Below are 14144 nucleotides of genomic sequence, written 5' to 3'. Positions count from 1 at the left end.
ATGAAAATAGTAAATATATATTTCGTTATCTCTTTTTTTCTCTGTCGTACTACAGTATCTTTTCCTCGCAATGTTCCGAATCTTCAAAAGAGAAAGGTGACTCTGCACTTGACATTTAGTAACAAAAATTTAAAAAAAACGCTGTGTTTGCAAATTTCACTGATTTCCGTGACTTGGCTGAACTTAAAATCGAATGGCTTTAGGAAGGCTTCGCAACATTCAAAAGTACAAAAATATTTGGAGACAGTTACGAAGGCGTGAATTTTCGAACGTTTACTGAATGTGCTATATTTGGATTGACATTTCAAATTTAATACGGAAAGCCATATCATTTACAAATCCCAAACAAAAGTAATTGAAATTGACAAGCATTGTTGTTTTTAGTGGTTAAGTATCCAATGAACATTCGCTGATCAATCGTGCGTATAATGACTTATTGAAAGCAAACAATTGCATATTGACAACGTTCTCTGGTCCTCGCATAAATTAAGTTTTCGAATTCCACGGAGAGTTTATACATGTGACGTGAAAGTACATCTCGTGCGACAGTACAGTTTACTGAGGGATACAAGTCTTTCGTTTTGAGAAACAATTGAAGCATTTCGAAAATCCTCACCTGTCAATTGACAAAATTGACCGGCTCGTCTTTTTCCGGGTCACTTACCGTGCAATTTTCCTGCATTTGTAACAAAATTTTGACATTCACAAAGTTTTCACAAAAATGTGTACAACCACTTTAAATCATGTAGTAGCAATACCGAAGGCTGCAGAAGGGTACAATTTGGCTGGGGTTGGGTGCAAAGAATCTACCAAGTTGGGATGGCCCATGTACACCCCTCATGATCATGAACACTGAAGCTTTTTATTTCAAAGGGGAATCACCCTTTCCAAAGTAAGTGATGAGTTTTCTGGGATGAAAACGACAAGTAGTACCATCTGGGCTGCCAGGGGTGCAGCACCTCTTTCCTGCATCATTGCCAAGTGGTAACAGTTCAACTACTTCGGTACTTTTTGTTTGTGGCAAGGCGAGGAAAGATTACTGATTGTTTATCGAGTCTTTTACTGCCTGCCGCCAATTACCCAACGGCATCCAACCAATCACAAGGTGTTATCATAAGTGGATTAGTAAACGTCACGAGTACTGCCAATAACACCTGCACATAAACTTGTCAAACCGGTTTGACCACTTTCCCGGATGTCAAGTCCATTACGTCATCCCTTTACTGTACAGCTTCGTCGCTCAGGCAACAAGAAGATCTGATAGCGTTTTCCAGAATTTGATTGGTCTATTTAGCAGCTGATTGACAGGTTGTCGTTTCAACGCAGCGGGTGTGGGAGCCGACTCTTTGTGCACACGTCTATCAGAAGGTTGTGTGGCGTTTGATTTCATGTTCCCGCCCCTGCCTCTGTTGCTTGAAAATCCCAAATACTTTTCTGCTCGCCAAGAGGAAATCAAGGAAGGCCTTCGGTGTCACTTTCGAGTATTAAGTCCCACGAGGATTCACAGTTTATTTTATAACCATATTCAGCCGGGCAAGGGCGCAATTCAATATAATTCAACGAACGACTAACCTTCAATTCACCGCCATTGTATGTGTCGTGTCCGCTGTTGCAAAACACCACATGGCTTTCGAATGAAAGGAACTCCGTTTTCAGTTGGTCTCTGAAGTTCGTGAATTATCTTTACAGCCTTCCTCGACGAAGAAAGGTCCACCAAGTAACCACAAATCGAAGAACGGAAACAGAAACTGCTCGAGCAATCTACTGTCGCTGTTCAATGCAGACTGAATAATCACTTTTTTTACCATTCGCTGCACAAATTATAATTTTGTGCCAGCCTCGTCCTCGAGTCGGTCACGTTCAACTGGACGAATAGAGCTTCCTATCTTGTGAATGTGGAGTTTTGTTCTTAAAATACCTCAACGGAGAACAAGGTATTTTTGGTTTGAATTATTTTCACCATCGCCAGTGGAATAGCGGCGAAAAATTTTACAGATTGAGCGGCGGGTGTCTCTTCCGTTACAAGTAGCTCGTGTCGTGTCGGCCATATTGCATTGGCGCCAAATTCTTATTACTCTGAGAAATACCGCAAACGAAGGACCATATTTTGGTCATTATGGTTTTTGGTCATGGTTATTTTTCAGCATTTTTGTATTTAAAGTATTTGGCTTCACTTTTTATCGGTAGGTAAAGAAATCTACTACGTAGGCTGTCACGCGGGGAAAGCCGCTGTTTCTACATTTTGCCGGCAAATTTATGGGAGATCACTGTCTTTGTTATGATTCAAAATTCTATGTGAGTTCTGTCGAATCGTAAAATTTCCAAGATAACCTCTAACTTGGAAATATCTTGTATAAATAGGGATGGCATCACAAGCTGTATCAAAGGGTTCCAAGCGAATAAAATTATCGCCAAACTCCGATGAGAAAGATGATGTAAACAGTTGTACTACTGGCGAACAGGGTCAATCATCAGTTGACATGGCTTTGGATAAAAAAACAGTCGAATCCAGCGACGAGCAAAACTCAAAGTGAGTAAAATTTATTCTTCCCTCAAAAATAATACTGTGGAACAATTTGATGTTCCTTGAAATCGAATTGAGGAATCTAACGCTATGATGATGAGGAAATGTGGTTTGCACGATCTTACCGGTATACACGTGTTGTAATGAAAAGGTGTCTTGTCGAATACTTGATGAATTTTTTTTGATTTGCTGTCGAATGTATGGCTTCATAATTCCTTTGCTTAATGAACATCTTCCACTCGAGTTCGTCTTTGTGCTGCCTTAATCTTAACGTCACACCTGCAACACGAGCCAACATACTGAGTAATTCCTTTAATCGCGTCTTGACAAAGCCTTTTTCTTAAGAATATTAAAGATCGACCCTTGCTGTGGATAGTTATATCTTCTGTCATGTTATTTTTCATTTAAGGATGGAACACGTAGGAACGGAATTTGAAATAGAAATCTCTTATCGTTTCAGATTAATCGTGCTCCACTCATTTATAAAATTTAAAAGGGTTTCAAGTCGTTTCCTTTCAAAGATCCTCATCTCGGTGGTCTTTTGTCTTTTTAAAATGCTTGTCTGAATTTCTGAGTCATTCATCACATCCTGAAAAGATGATTCGTTTTCCGTTAAATTACAGTGTTAAAGCATAAAAACAGATGCCAGTCTTGTCCAATGTCAATTAATTGTGCATCACATCACAGCTTTTCTTGCATGTTCCTCGCATTTTTCTTTTTGAGGGACTTTTTAAAGTTTCAAATACATGTAGAATTCATTTTCTCTGGCTTCTAATCTCTCACCAAAACCACGTTCCAGTTATCAGTGGTTACAGTTTGGTTGTTGCTAGAGTTAACCACTATACTCAATCTTTTCTGTGCTCCAAATAGATAATTGAAAGTTTCAAATTTGACACAGCCATATGTAACTGGTCTCTATTAAATAGCTCATAGATAATGTTTTGGGTTCGAATGTTAGATGAAAGTAGTGTAGTCTACAATTAGGAAAAAGAAATGCTTAGTTTGATAACTCAGAATTTGGGTATTTTTATTTATCTTTATTTTTAAGCTCTCATTTGTACATCAGTTCATAATTTCTTGCTCCTGTAATGGCTTTGCCAGTGATGTTACTTGTTGAATGTTAGGGTACCATATGTCAAACTATGAACTGAACTGTTAATTTTCAAGGCTGTGTTTGATTGTTTGAACTCAACTTAGTCTAAAGTTCCAAAGGACTGTAGGTTCAGGTATCTTTGTTATTGTACAACTGTGTACTTATGCCACTGAGCAACTACTACAAGTTGAAGTAAGAGATTATATTCATATATATTCTCAATGTTCTGTTACATTTACCTTTTTTGGACCTTTTTGTCATGCATGTATGTGTTTTGAGATCTTTGCACTAGTTAATACAAAATTATCTTCCGTGACTTTGTGCTGAGAACCTCACTTGTAACCCTCACTTGAAAGCTTTAATATCAAAACCACAAACATGATATTTTGCAAGGAATTTTTCTTTGAACTATGAAAATTTGTATGGAAGTAAAGCTGAGTGAAAATTTATTTGGAACACTATGAACTAAATGAATCTTTAACTAGTACTTAAATTAGCCAGTTGGTGAGGAAACTGAGCAAATTCTAAAGTAACCCCTTAGATAAAAAGAAGTAGTTTAACAAAGAACAGATTTGTGTAGTGAGCTTTATGAAGGACTTGTGCTAATATTAGCCCATGGACTTCAATATTTTGGAGCCTTTTAAGAAGGATAACTATCAGCATGCTAAACAGCTAGTTTGAATTTTTAAATATATGCTCATCCATGCAAAAATGGTACTGTTTTCTTTTGGCAGGTCAACAAAGAAAGACAGTGAACTAGTTGTAATATCATCTTCGTCATCTGATGATGATTCAGACAAGGAACTTAAGACAGACACTGTGGAACCTGTTGTAAAAAAGGAGGAGGCAGAAACATTCCCTGATGTTGTAAAAAGCAAATTGCAAGTGAATCAAACAGAATCCCTTGAACAGGATTCTAAACAAATTAAGGTTGCTACAGAGCCAAAAGTAGATTCAGACTTGGATGAGTGTATCTCCCAGGAGGATCTCCTCGCACAGTTGGGTTTGAGTTCTGTGAAAGAACTTAACAAAAAGGAGACAAGCAACATGGAGAATAGCACACCATCTGCAAATGCAAATGGGGTTGAGAGAAAACCTTTGATATCCCACAGAGCTAAGGAAAGTATTGTTGAATTCTTGAAAATACCAAAGCTATCCTCTTTGGACAGCAGGAAAAAGAACAATGGTGAGGTCAAGGGTGATGTCAAAATCACTAATGGTAATACTAGTGATGGCTCGAGGCCAGATTCCCCTCTGTCTGATGAAAATGATGATGATCTTCAAGCTAAAGAAAAATTGATTGCACACCTTAGAAATGAACTGAAGCAAGAAGAAGCCAAACTTCTCTTGTTGAAACAACTACATGCTGCACAAAATGATGTCAAAGGTAGCTCCAAATTTCAAAAAGAAAATGTGGAGAAGGTACAGACACAAGGAGCCTCTTCCCAACCTATGAAGTCCTCTATGCAGCTTCCACCTAAAAAAGGTCAGAATCTTCCTCCCCCACCACCTTTGAAGGCCTCAACAGTACTAGCCACTTCTACTTTCCATCCACCCAGGGATGTTCCAGGACAGCCAAGGCTGCTTCCAAAAGGAAGTAGTAATGCTCAATCACAGTCCTCAAACTCTGGATCTTCAAAATTTTTAGGTCCTGCAGCCCAGACCCTGAAAGAGTTTGCAGTGCAGCAGTCCATTCATCAACATTCAACTCAGTCACATTCAAAACCTGGATCATCTGCAATTGCAGATCTGCAAAATGTTGTCACCTGCATGGCAAATCTAATTCAGCCTACTCCTCTGTACCCCCACAGTGGAGGCAGAGGCAGTCCAGCATATTCTGCAGCAAATCAGCCTGCCCCTGTCCGCCCTACCCCTGTCAGAGCCAACAATGTTAGCAGCCTCCCAGCCAGTAGTGGATATGTGTCATTTCAGCATCACTTGCCTAGTAGTTCTCATCAGCAAAGTCCAGGTGGGAAACAAGCTGCAGCCAAGATGGCACTACGAAAGCAGTTGGAAAGGACACTGCTTCAGATACCACCACCAAAGCCACCTCCTCCTGAATGGTCATTTATTCCAAGCCTTGGCAGCCAAGACTTCATGCTTTTGGTTGGGCTTGAGTCTGTGGTGGATGTTATGGCTGCTAAAGAAGCCAAGGGAAAACATAATGTTCCATTGCAAGAGCAATATATAAACCCCAAAGTTTGTTCACGTTGTAACACAGACTTCTCACCTTCTTGGACAAATAAGCCAGGCCAGGACTCAGAGCTGGTAACTGTGTGTGAAAAGTGTAGCACTGTCAATGTGAAGAAAGAGCTTAAAGCAGAACACACTGCTCGTTTGAAGGCAGCATTCTTGAAAGCTCTTAAGCAGGAACAGGAGATTGAGCAAAAAATTAATGATACCCCTCAAATTGCACCTAAGCCTCATCACCAAAGTCAGAAGTCTTCTCCTCAGCCTCCTCTAGCACCTGCACCCCCACGTCACCACATTGCACATCACCAACCTATCATGCATCATCATCACCAACCAGTTCAACCAGCACTGTACCACCACCATCAGCCTCACACCAACTCACTGTTATTTCAACTGCAGCAACAGCACTTGCAGCAGCAACACCAGGAGTTGGAAGCCGCAGCAAGACAGCAAGCTGATGTCAGATGGCATCCATATATAAGTCAGCACCATCACTCTGGATCTCGCAACCCACAGCATCATCATAGCTATGTGTCAGACTCTGATAGACAATACTTGCTGGATATGATTCCTTCTTTGCCAACACCAACTCTTGGTTATGGCTCTAGTAGAATCTAGTGTATAGATTTAAAGGAGGTAATACCTGAGCCTTGCTGAATTGAAGCACCACTTTTCACAATATTCTTCTATGCTTCCAGATATTGATCTTAGTAGAAACAGGTTTAGGCAAACAAGAGGACAATCAATGATTCCAGGGTAGATCACCAGTTGCATATTTGATGGGAAGGTAGATGTTTTTCTTCTTTGACTTTGATACTGAGGTACTATCAAATTAGGTTTTGACATTCTCCAATATTTCACAGGGACTGAAAGCCTGGTACTTTCTCTCCAAATATATTAGTTCAGTTAATTCTGACTAGCTGTTTTTCAATGGTATGTGGATGGTGCTTCATTTAAGTAAGGCTCAAGTAAAGAAATAACTATTTAACATAGTAAATAAAAGAAACATGTATAAAATTATCTTTAATTATAGACTCTATCTTGAATTGACAATTTTTGTTCACCATCCTGCTTCCTAGAAATCTTTCAGTGCATTGTACTGCACAAAGAGCGATAAAATTTTTGTTTCCTGTGGAAGATGTCCAGCCCCCTAGAGTTACAAATCTTAGGTTTCAATGATGGAGCTCTACTTAAAGCAGTTAACAGCATCCCTTACTGTGCAAACAATTTCTATCTAGCATACATGTAAGTTTAGTCCTATTTACAACTTTGTTAGATATTAATGCCCATAGGAGTGTAAAGCCAGATAAACAACAGTTGGAGTAAAATCACAACTTTTTGCACAGCTTGAGGGTAGCTCTAATCAAGGTGGATTTGTTGGTCTGCTTAGGGAGGGTATAGGAAGGTGTGCAGGAGGGTGGATTCCCATCTCGGGTGTTTTCTTCTTTGGGCAGACTGCTCAAATTACTTCTGGGTGTAGCTGTACCAGGTATTTAGGCTGTATTCTGGGAAATAACCTCAAACTCTTCTTATTAGACAAATTGCTATTATATTTGAATCTTTCACTGAATATTCTATTTCCTGTCGATAAAAATATGGACATTTCAATTTATTTATTTATTATCAAAAGCAACTGCTTCAGAGATAACAAACTGTAGTACAAATAAAGTCTTAAAACTGTACTTTGTTCGTTAACTGGTGTTGCTAGAACGATTTGTGGTCCTGAAAGGGAATGAGCATTAAGTAGGATCGGAGACTATGGGGTACTTAGTTACTTGTGGAATCAATCACCGTTCTAGATCTTTGACCTTTCCACTCTCAATATCGCGATGAAAGTTCTCCCAACTGCTCGCCGTACATTTCTTGAAATTTCTGCTTTGAGAATTTGGTGTTGGATCGATTGATGTTCCCCCAATTAATATGCAAGCTATTCTCGCCACTTGTGCGTTCTTCTCTACTTTCTTTTCTTTTTTTTTTTTTTTAATTCTGAGGGGAGGGAAAACTTTTTTAAATTAGTGAAGCTATGGTTGCTCCCAACGCCCGATAGTTGAGGAATGTTTGTAAGCATGCAAGATTTCGCCAATAGCGCTAATGTCCCACGCTCTCGGCTGATAAGAGGTAATTTTCAAAACAGTAAGAAAAATGGTCGGCGGAATAATTACGGTCATTTAAATGAACAAAGAAACGTATGAACCTTGGAAAGGTGTTAAACGTAACTAACGCCAGGGACGGACATTTGCCTTTGGCTCATTTAAAGGAAGACTCTACTTAAAGCCTTTTCCTCAGAATAGTCTTCCCCAAGGAAGGCACTGCTCTCCGGCTGGCTCACGGTGGTCGGACCAGCTCGCTCCCTCTATGGACTCTTCATTAAAAACTTACAGCGCTCCTTTTTGGAGAGTTATGACCAAACATTCATTGAAATGGTAACTGTTAGAGTATCTGTGTAGGCCGAGATAGTTTAGTATGACCGAGTCGATAACTTAAATTGACCACCGTAGAGTTGAGAAGGTGAGCCTTAGCCCCTCATAAGAGCGACAGGAAAAAAACGACCATGTTTTGCTACCTCGTGAGCGAAGCATTCATTCAGGTAGTCGTTTTAACAAATTTCGGATACAACGTGCGTAGTCATTGATTGAAAGAGCGTGCTCTATGGGAGTTTAGAGCATAGACAGAGCGGCAAAATAAGTGCGCATGCATGTAACGCGCGGGAAAATTTACGCCCGAAGAGGAATGGGAATAACAATATTTCCATAGTAACACTTAGTAACACGATTGCAGCGATATGGCGGCATTTTTTAATTTCATATTGTTTGTTTTTATTTCGCGGGGATAAGCCTTAGCATCGAGAGATAGGGTTCCCATTTTCAGGAAAGTCTGTTTCGAACCTGCACTGCAACATATCTCTCCGAACGAAAAAAGGATTTTGGCCACAGGTGTTAATTTTAGCATTAAAGTTGAGCGTTCTTAACATGGCTACTAACTTCGTAGGCCCCTGTTATTATCATGGCACTTGTTTGTATCGCCTCTTCCGTAGGCAAACCGCCCAGCGAAAATGTTTATTGTCTGAGAGAAAAAAATACGCCATAGCTCTGCTCGTAGAGAAAGAATAATGGCCTTAAATACTGAAATGGTGGGACGAGGAAACGTTGTGTGTGAATTTCATTATCAGCAGTTACGAAAAACGACCAACATCTGATCGTGCCCGTTACCTTCGCATTCTTCCACTCTATGTGATACACCCATTACCACGAGACTGAAAAAAGTGAGGCTGGTTATCAAACAGGGGTACGGTGGTGCACAAGTTTTCGAAGAAACGCCAACAAAACATTTGCCACGAAAACCACTTATAAAAAGCCAGTAAGGAGAAAAACGTTAGATATATTCAAAGGCTGTCATCTCCTACTGCATATTCTAGGTTTACGAACTTCACCATTTACACAATAAACAATAACATAAATGATGACATTATTCTCACCCTGTTTGCACGTGAAAAATGGAGATGGAGTGCCATGCAAAATTCAGTTGGAGTGCCCGCAGACTCCATGGATGGTCAATGTGATTAACAAGCTGTGGCAGTTAAATGAATGCTCAAAACTTACTGCATTACCACAATTCAATGGCTCAACAGAGAGTCAGGAAATTGGTGCACAGACTGGTCCACCCAATTTATCAACACCAACAATGGTAAGTACCATACCGTAAAATTCCGAAAATAAGCCCCGGGGCTTATATTTTTCAAAGGACCTTTTTGAGGGGCTTATTTTTTGTAAGGGACAGTATATTCGGAGGGGCTTATTATAGGAGGGAAATTTGCGTTTCAAAATTGGCTGGGCTGAAATTTGTGAAATTTGAGTCAAAATTTTTGAATGTGCAACTGGTAATATTAGGGTTTTGGCTAGAAATTCGTAACAAATTGATCACACTGAAAATGCCAAGTTCAAACACAATGACAATAACCTTTATTAGAGCGAAAATACAGTAAAAACGGTAACGTAGTTCTGGCTCAAAGTTCATAAACACTATGAAAGCTCATATCGTTCGAGGAGCACCAGAGGGAGTTTAGATTCAGGGTGGCGGGATCGAACTTCCTTTCAAATACTTTGTCTACGGACCGAAGAAATTCAAGGCGCGAGTGAAGAGAGAACTGCGTAAAAGACAATAAACTTCAACACTTGTTGACCACATTGCTTTAGTGCACAGAATCATTCTTTTATGAGTAAAAAAGGCTTCCTGATAATGGTGATGTGTGTAGTTTGCTTTGATTTGTTTAATTGAGGATAATTTCCAAATACAAGCCCCCGGGGCCTTATATTCGGAGGGGCTTATTATAGGAGGTATTTTTGCGTTTCAGATTTGGGGGGCTTCTAATCGGGGGGGGGGGCTTATGCATGGAGAGGCTTATTTTCGGAATTTTACGGTACTTATACTTGGACATAATCTAAGAAAGGTAACCAATCCAATCATATTGCTAATTATCATAGTTCTGGTATGATTGCACAAGGAAGGTCAAACATCTCCAGGACAACATCAATAAAGTAACAATAACATACTGATAAAGGTTCTGCTCTGTGCTCATATTTTACAAGTAAACACATGTTTATTGTTGAAATATTTCTACATAATTCAGAGTCTGGTTTAATACATTATTACATAATTTTGCAGAGCCGGTAGAAAAATTTCAGTTAGCCTTTTACTGGCACTATGAGAGTGGGGGTCAATCTCTATACAGATTTGATGATATGCAGGCATTTTGTGAGACCTATGCAGCACTACATTTTACATCCTCATCAGTACAATAGTGCATGCAGATGGCATGCCATCAGTGAGAGGCAGTCACATTTAGAGCAGCAAAGAATAATTCCAATATTTCACAAGTTGGCTTACTTTAGGCATTTACTTCAAACTACAACGTACCTGCTTAAAGTTTTGCCATTGGAAGAATAAAGAATTATTATATTTTGTTGATTTACAAAATTTCCATCTCAGTTTTATTCTGACAGTGTCAGCAGTTACTGATACAAAACATCATTTGTTCTCAAGTATGACAACAGGAACAATATGCAATTTTCCTCAGATTTTGGAAAACATCACATCTCCAAAAATAGGCTGGAATGTGCCTTGATATGCTAAGCTTAACCAGGTCTTGGGCTTTAGCAGTGGAATATGTATGAATGACATGTTTAAAGAGCAGCAGGCAAAACAACCACAAGGAAGTTGTTGACAAAACTATGCTGAGAGCCTGCAAGATAAAGCAAAACAATACAATGAACAACAAACATAAAAATTTTTGTAACATATAAGCAACCAATCAAATTGATATTAATTTTTTTTTCAAACCAAAAAAACTTGTTATTCATCAAATTGATGATTTTTAAGTTATGAATGTGCCTATCAAACCAACTGATAAAGCCAGTTTGGCAATCCATATGGCATCAAGTCTCCCAATCATAGCAGTTGCTGATCCAGTTAATAGAGCAATGATCCCTAAATCTAACAAGAGTAAATGAGTTAAGTGATTCTTTCAATAAAGGTCTTATAGAGTATGATACAAGTAGCAACACTGCAGACAGCCACAACAGTCATGAACAGCCCAAGAGACAGCTAGAAATACGTACTTCTTGGAATTCGGACTTTTAAAATACCCACGAACAGGGGAATATGATAACTAGAAATCTGGAACAGCTAACTCTACCACAACCAAGTGTTCCACAACACTAAAGAAAGAGGACCACAGAAAGGCCTGCTTCTGTAACAAATTTATGCCAAAACCACTTTTCAATTGTGGGCAACCTGGCCACCAAAAGTCTTGAGATTCATGCAATCAATCTTGACGACAAACACTATCAGTAGCTCAACAACAGTTTTCTAACTCGTGTGCCATCTTCAACTACACAATCAGTCACATTCTGTGAACTGCTAGTCTTCCAATCTCGGTCAGAAATAGGGAGGCAATGCAGCAAGGCTTGTACAGTTATTTCTTTGTTGTTAGCAAAGGCATACTTAACAAACAAATCCTTCATGTCATGTATGAGGGGGGGAAATCCCACATATGACAGTTTAATGCAGTCACAATCACATCTTGGTGTTGTTGAAGCCATACCTCTTGTCAGAAGCAGCCTGGATAGTTTGAGCTATGAAGAAGATTGTTTTTTTGTCAAGGAGCCTAATTCAAGTAAAAAATCTGCTCTGATTTTTCACCTCTGTAGAAGACCTACCAACACAAATGCTGCCTTCATAATAATTAATGATTTAACTTTTACATTTGTAAGTGAAACGACAACATCATTTTGATGGTAGCCATCTCCACTTACCAAAAGGCACCTTATTCGCACAGTCTCAACGCAGTGAAATCGAAGAACTATTGAACTGGCTGAAGGTAGAGCTACCTACGGCCGCAAATTTGTGTACGGTTATTTTCATCAACTTCAAGTCACACTGTGTAGTAAGAAATGCACGTAAACGTCAAACAACGGCGGTTGATCGTGAAGTGATATCTACATATTTCCAGACGCAAAGAAGGTTACAGATATCTGTCAGGTATGAATGTTACTGCATTTATTAAAGTTAAGTGGTTTTGTGGAAGAATCGGGCTGAATAGCCTTGTACACCGTCACATTCAAAGGCTTCATAGATCAAAAGAACGTTCACATATTTTATTAAGTAGACCGAGCACCAAGGTTGTAATTACTAGCGACAGATACAAAACTGATTTCAATTGTAAACAGCTTTGAATACCAAAAGAGGTTACTTTGAAAAGCTTTTCAAGTTTAAAGCTTGAACTAAACAATACCGATAATTACATGTCTTTTGTAAATAAAATTGCCGAATGGAACGGAACACGCAACGGACTCTCTGGACACATTTAAATCAGCTATAGTTGAACTTTAACTAAAAGAATTCTACTTACACCTCAAACTTTTCCATCAGAACAAAATCCATCACATTTCTCCTTGGATCACCTCTTTATCAGTCCAAATATTGTAAAAAAAAAAAAAAAAAGTGGCAAATTAACTGAGCATGCGCACTCATTTTGCCGCTGCGTTCAGGGCATAGAGCTGAGCTAAAGCTGTCACGCCATCTGCAAATTGTACTATGCCCGACCTTTCTAGGACTTTTCTCTATTTTTTCTTTAACTGAAAGAGAAATTTCGGAACAGGCAAGTCGGCAAGTTCAGCAACAGAACAACCAAACAAAGGTATGTACACATGCCAGGCGCCGTATTTGGCGTTATTATAACGTTAACAGAGACGAAAATCCTCAAAGTGAAAACGAAGTGGACAATCCGAGTTTGAAGGTTGTCACACTCAGTGAGATTGCAAGCTTACTTACGGTAATAGAAATCAAACAGCTAACACTCGTGTTATTTATATAGTTCCGTGTTCAAAAACAAAACAGGAATAATGAAAAATATAGCAAAAGTAGCACAAGTTAAAATTCATGCTAATCATGATGACGGTGTCAGAGCGACTGCGATCATGCTGAGGTCCAACGCGGCCAGCTCATCATGGCGATCTCCGGTCATCGCAATGAAACATGCCCCAGTGATTGCATCAGCTGCCCCTCGAGTGAAAAAAGAGAACTTGCTCTGATATCCTTTCCGATGCGTTGAGTGGAAGGCCACATCAGTCACTGCAGCCGGCTCTTTCATTCCGAGAAATCTTCATGCATGAAGATTTCTCGGAATTTGAATTCAGCTGTCGTTCATCCATAAAACACTCGCCTTGAGCAGTTTGTTCTGTAATTGTTATGTGGAAAAAAGTTGCGTGTTTTTATGAGCCACAATTCGGCCGGATTTCCCTGAACAATTCACCTCCACATTCTGTATTAGAGACCAATAAACTTCAGAGAAAAGTATATGATTCGACCTGCCAAACTATTTAAGTTTGTAAACATATGCAGAATGTGAACTCTGATGGTTTTTGAACTTTGATGGTTTGACATTTTTGACAGCTTTAGTCTTGTACAGCCAATCAGATTATTGAACTATTATAACAAGGATTCTGATTGGCTTATTGTAGAGTGCTTTCTGAGGGTATAGAGCATGCTGACAACACTGTTGTTCGCTTTGAAATTAAAATTTGTTTTGAAAATTGAAAGTAACGCTTGGGGAAGTTAACGAATTCTTTATTAAAAAACCAATAGAGAAGCCTTGACTGTGCTCTGTTCTGTTGTAAAGCACTTAGGAAGCGGCTAGTGCACTCGAGAAGTGGTGAGAAACACATGACTACGTCTCGTGTTTCTCCCTACACTTCTTTCGTGCCCTAACCGCTTCCTGCGTGCTTTACAACAGAACAGAGCACAGTCAAGGTTTCTCTATTTGTTAAATATTCTTCT

At 39.3% G+C, this 14144-nt stretch overlaps 1 protein-coding gene, 1 long non-coding RNA gene and 1 pseudogene across 2 annotated transcripts; 2 read left to right on the top strand and 1 right to left on the bottom strand.

Moving 5' to 3' along the window:
- Window positions 1-1227: 1227 nt before the first annotated feature.
- On the top strand, window positions 1228-7492 carry LOC113683597 (uncharacterized). Its single transcript, XM_027200856.2, has 3 exons — window positions 1228-1934; window positions 2362-2530; window positions 4352-7492. Exons 2-3 carry the CDS (start codon window positions 2364-2366, stop codon window positions 6426-6428), a joined length of 2244 nt encoding a protein of 747 aa, XP_027056657.2. The 5' UTR covers window positions 1228-1934; window positions 2362-2363; the 3' UTR covers window positions 6429-7492.
- A 2895-nt stretch (window positions 7493-10387) lies between these two features.
- On the bottom strand, window positions 10388-12822 carry LOC113683586 (uncharacterized). Its single transcript, XR_016186429.1, has 2 exons — window positions 12718-12822; window positions 10388-11049 (listed from the first exon to the last, which is right to left on the bottom strand). It is a non-coding gene; the product is annotated as an uncharacterized LOC113683586 (long non-coding RNA).
- Window positions 11189-12372, top strand: LOC149047380 (uncharacterized; annotated as a pseudogene).
- Window positions 12823-14144: the final 1322 nt, after the last annotated feature.

Source organism: Pocillopora damicornis, chromosome 4, assembly GCF_964200805.1.
Source record: "Pocillopora damicornis chromosome 4, jaPocDami1.2, whole genome shotgun sequence".
Taxonomy (NCBI): Eukaryota; Metazoa; Cnidaria; class Anthozoa; order Scleractinia; family Pocilloporidae; genus Pocillopora; species Pocillopora damicornis.
The sequence above is the reverse complement of the archived record's forward strand: the minus strand, read 5'-3'. Positions and strand labels throughout refer to the sequence as shown.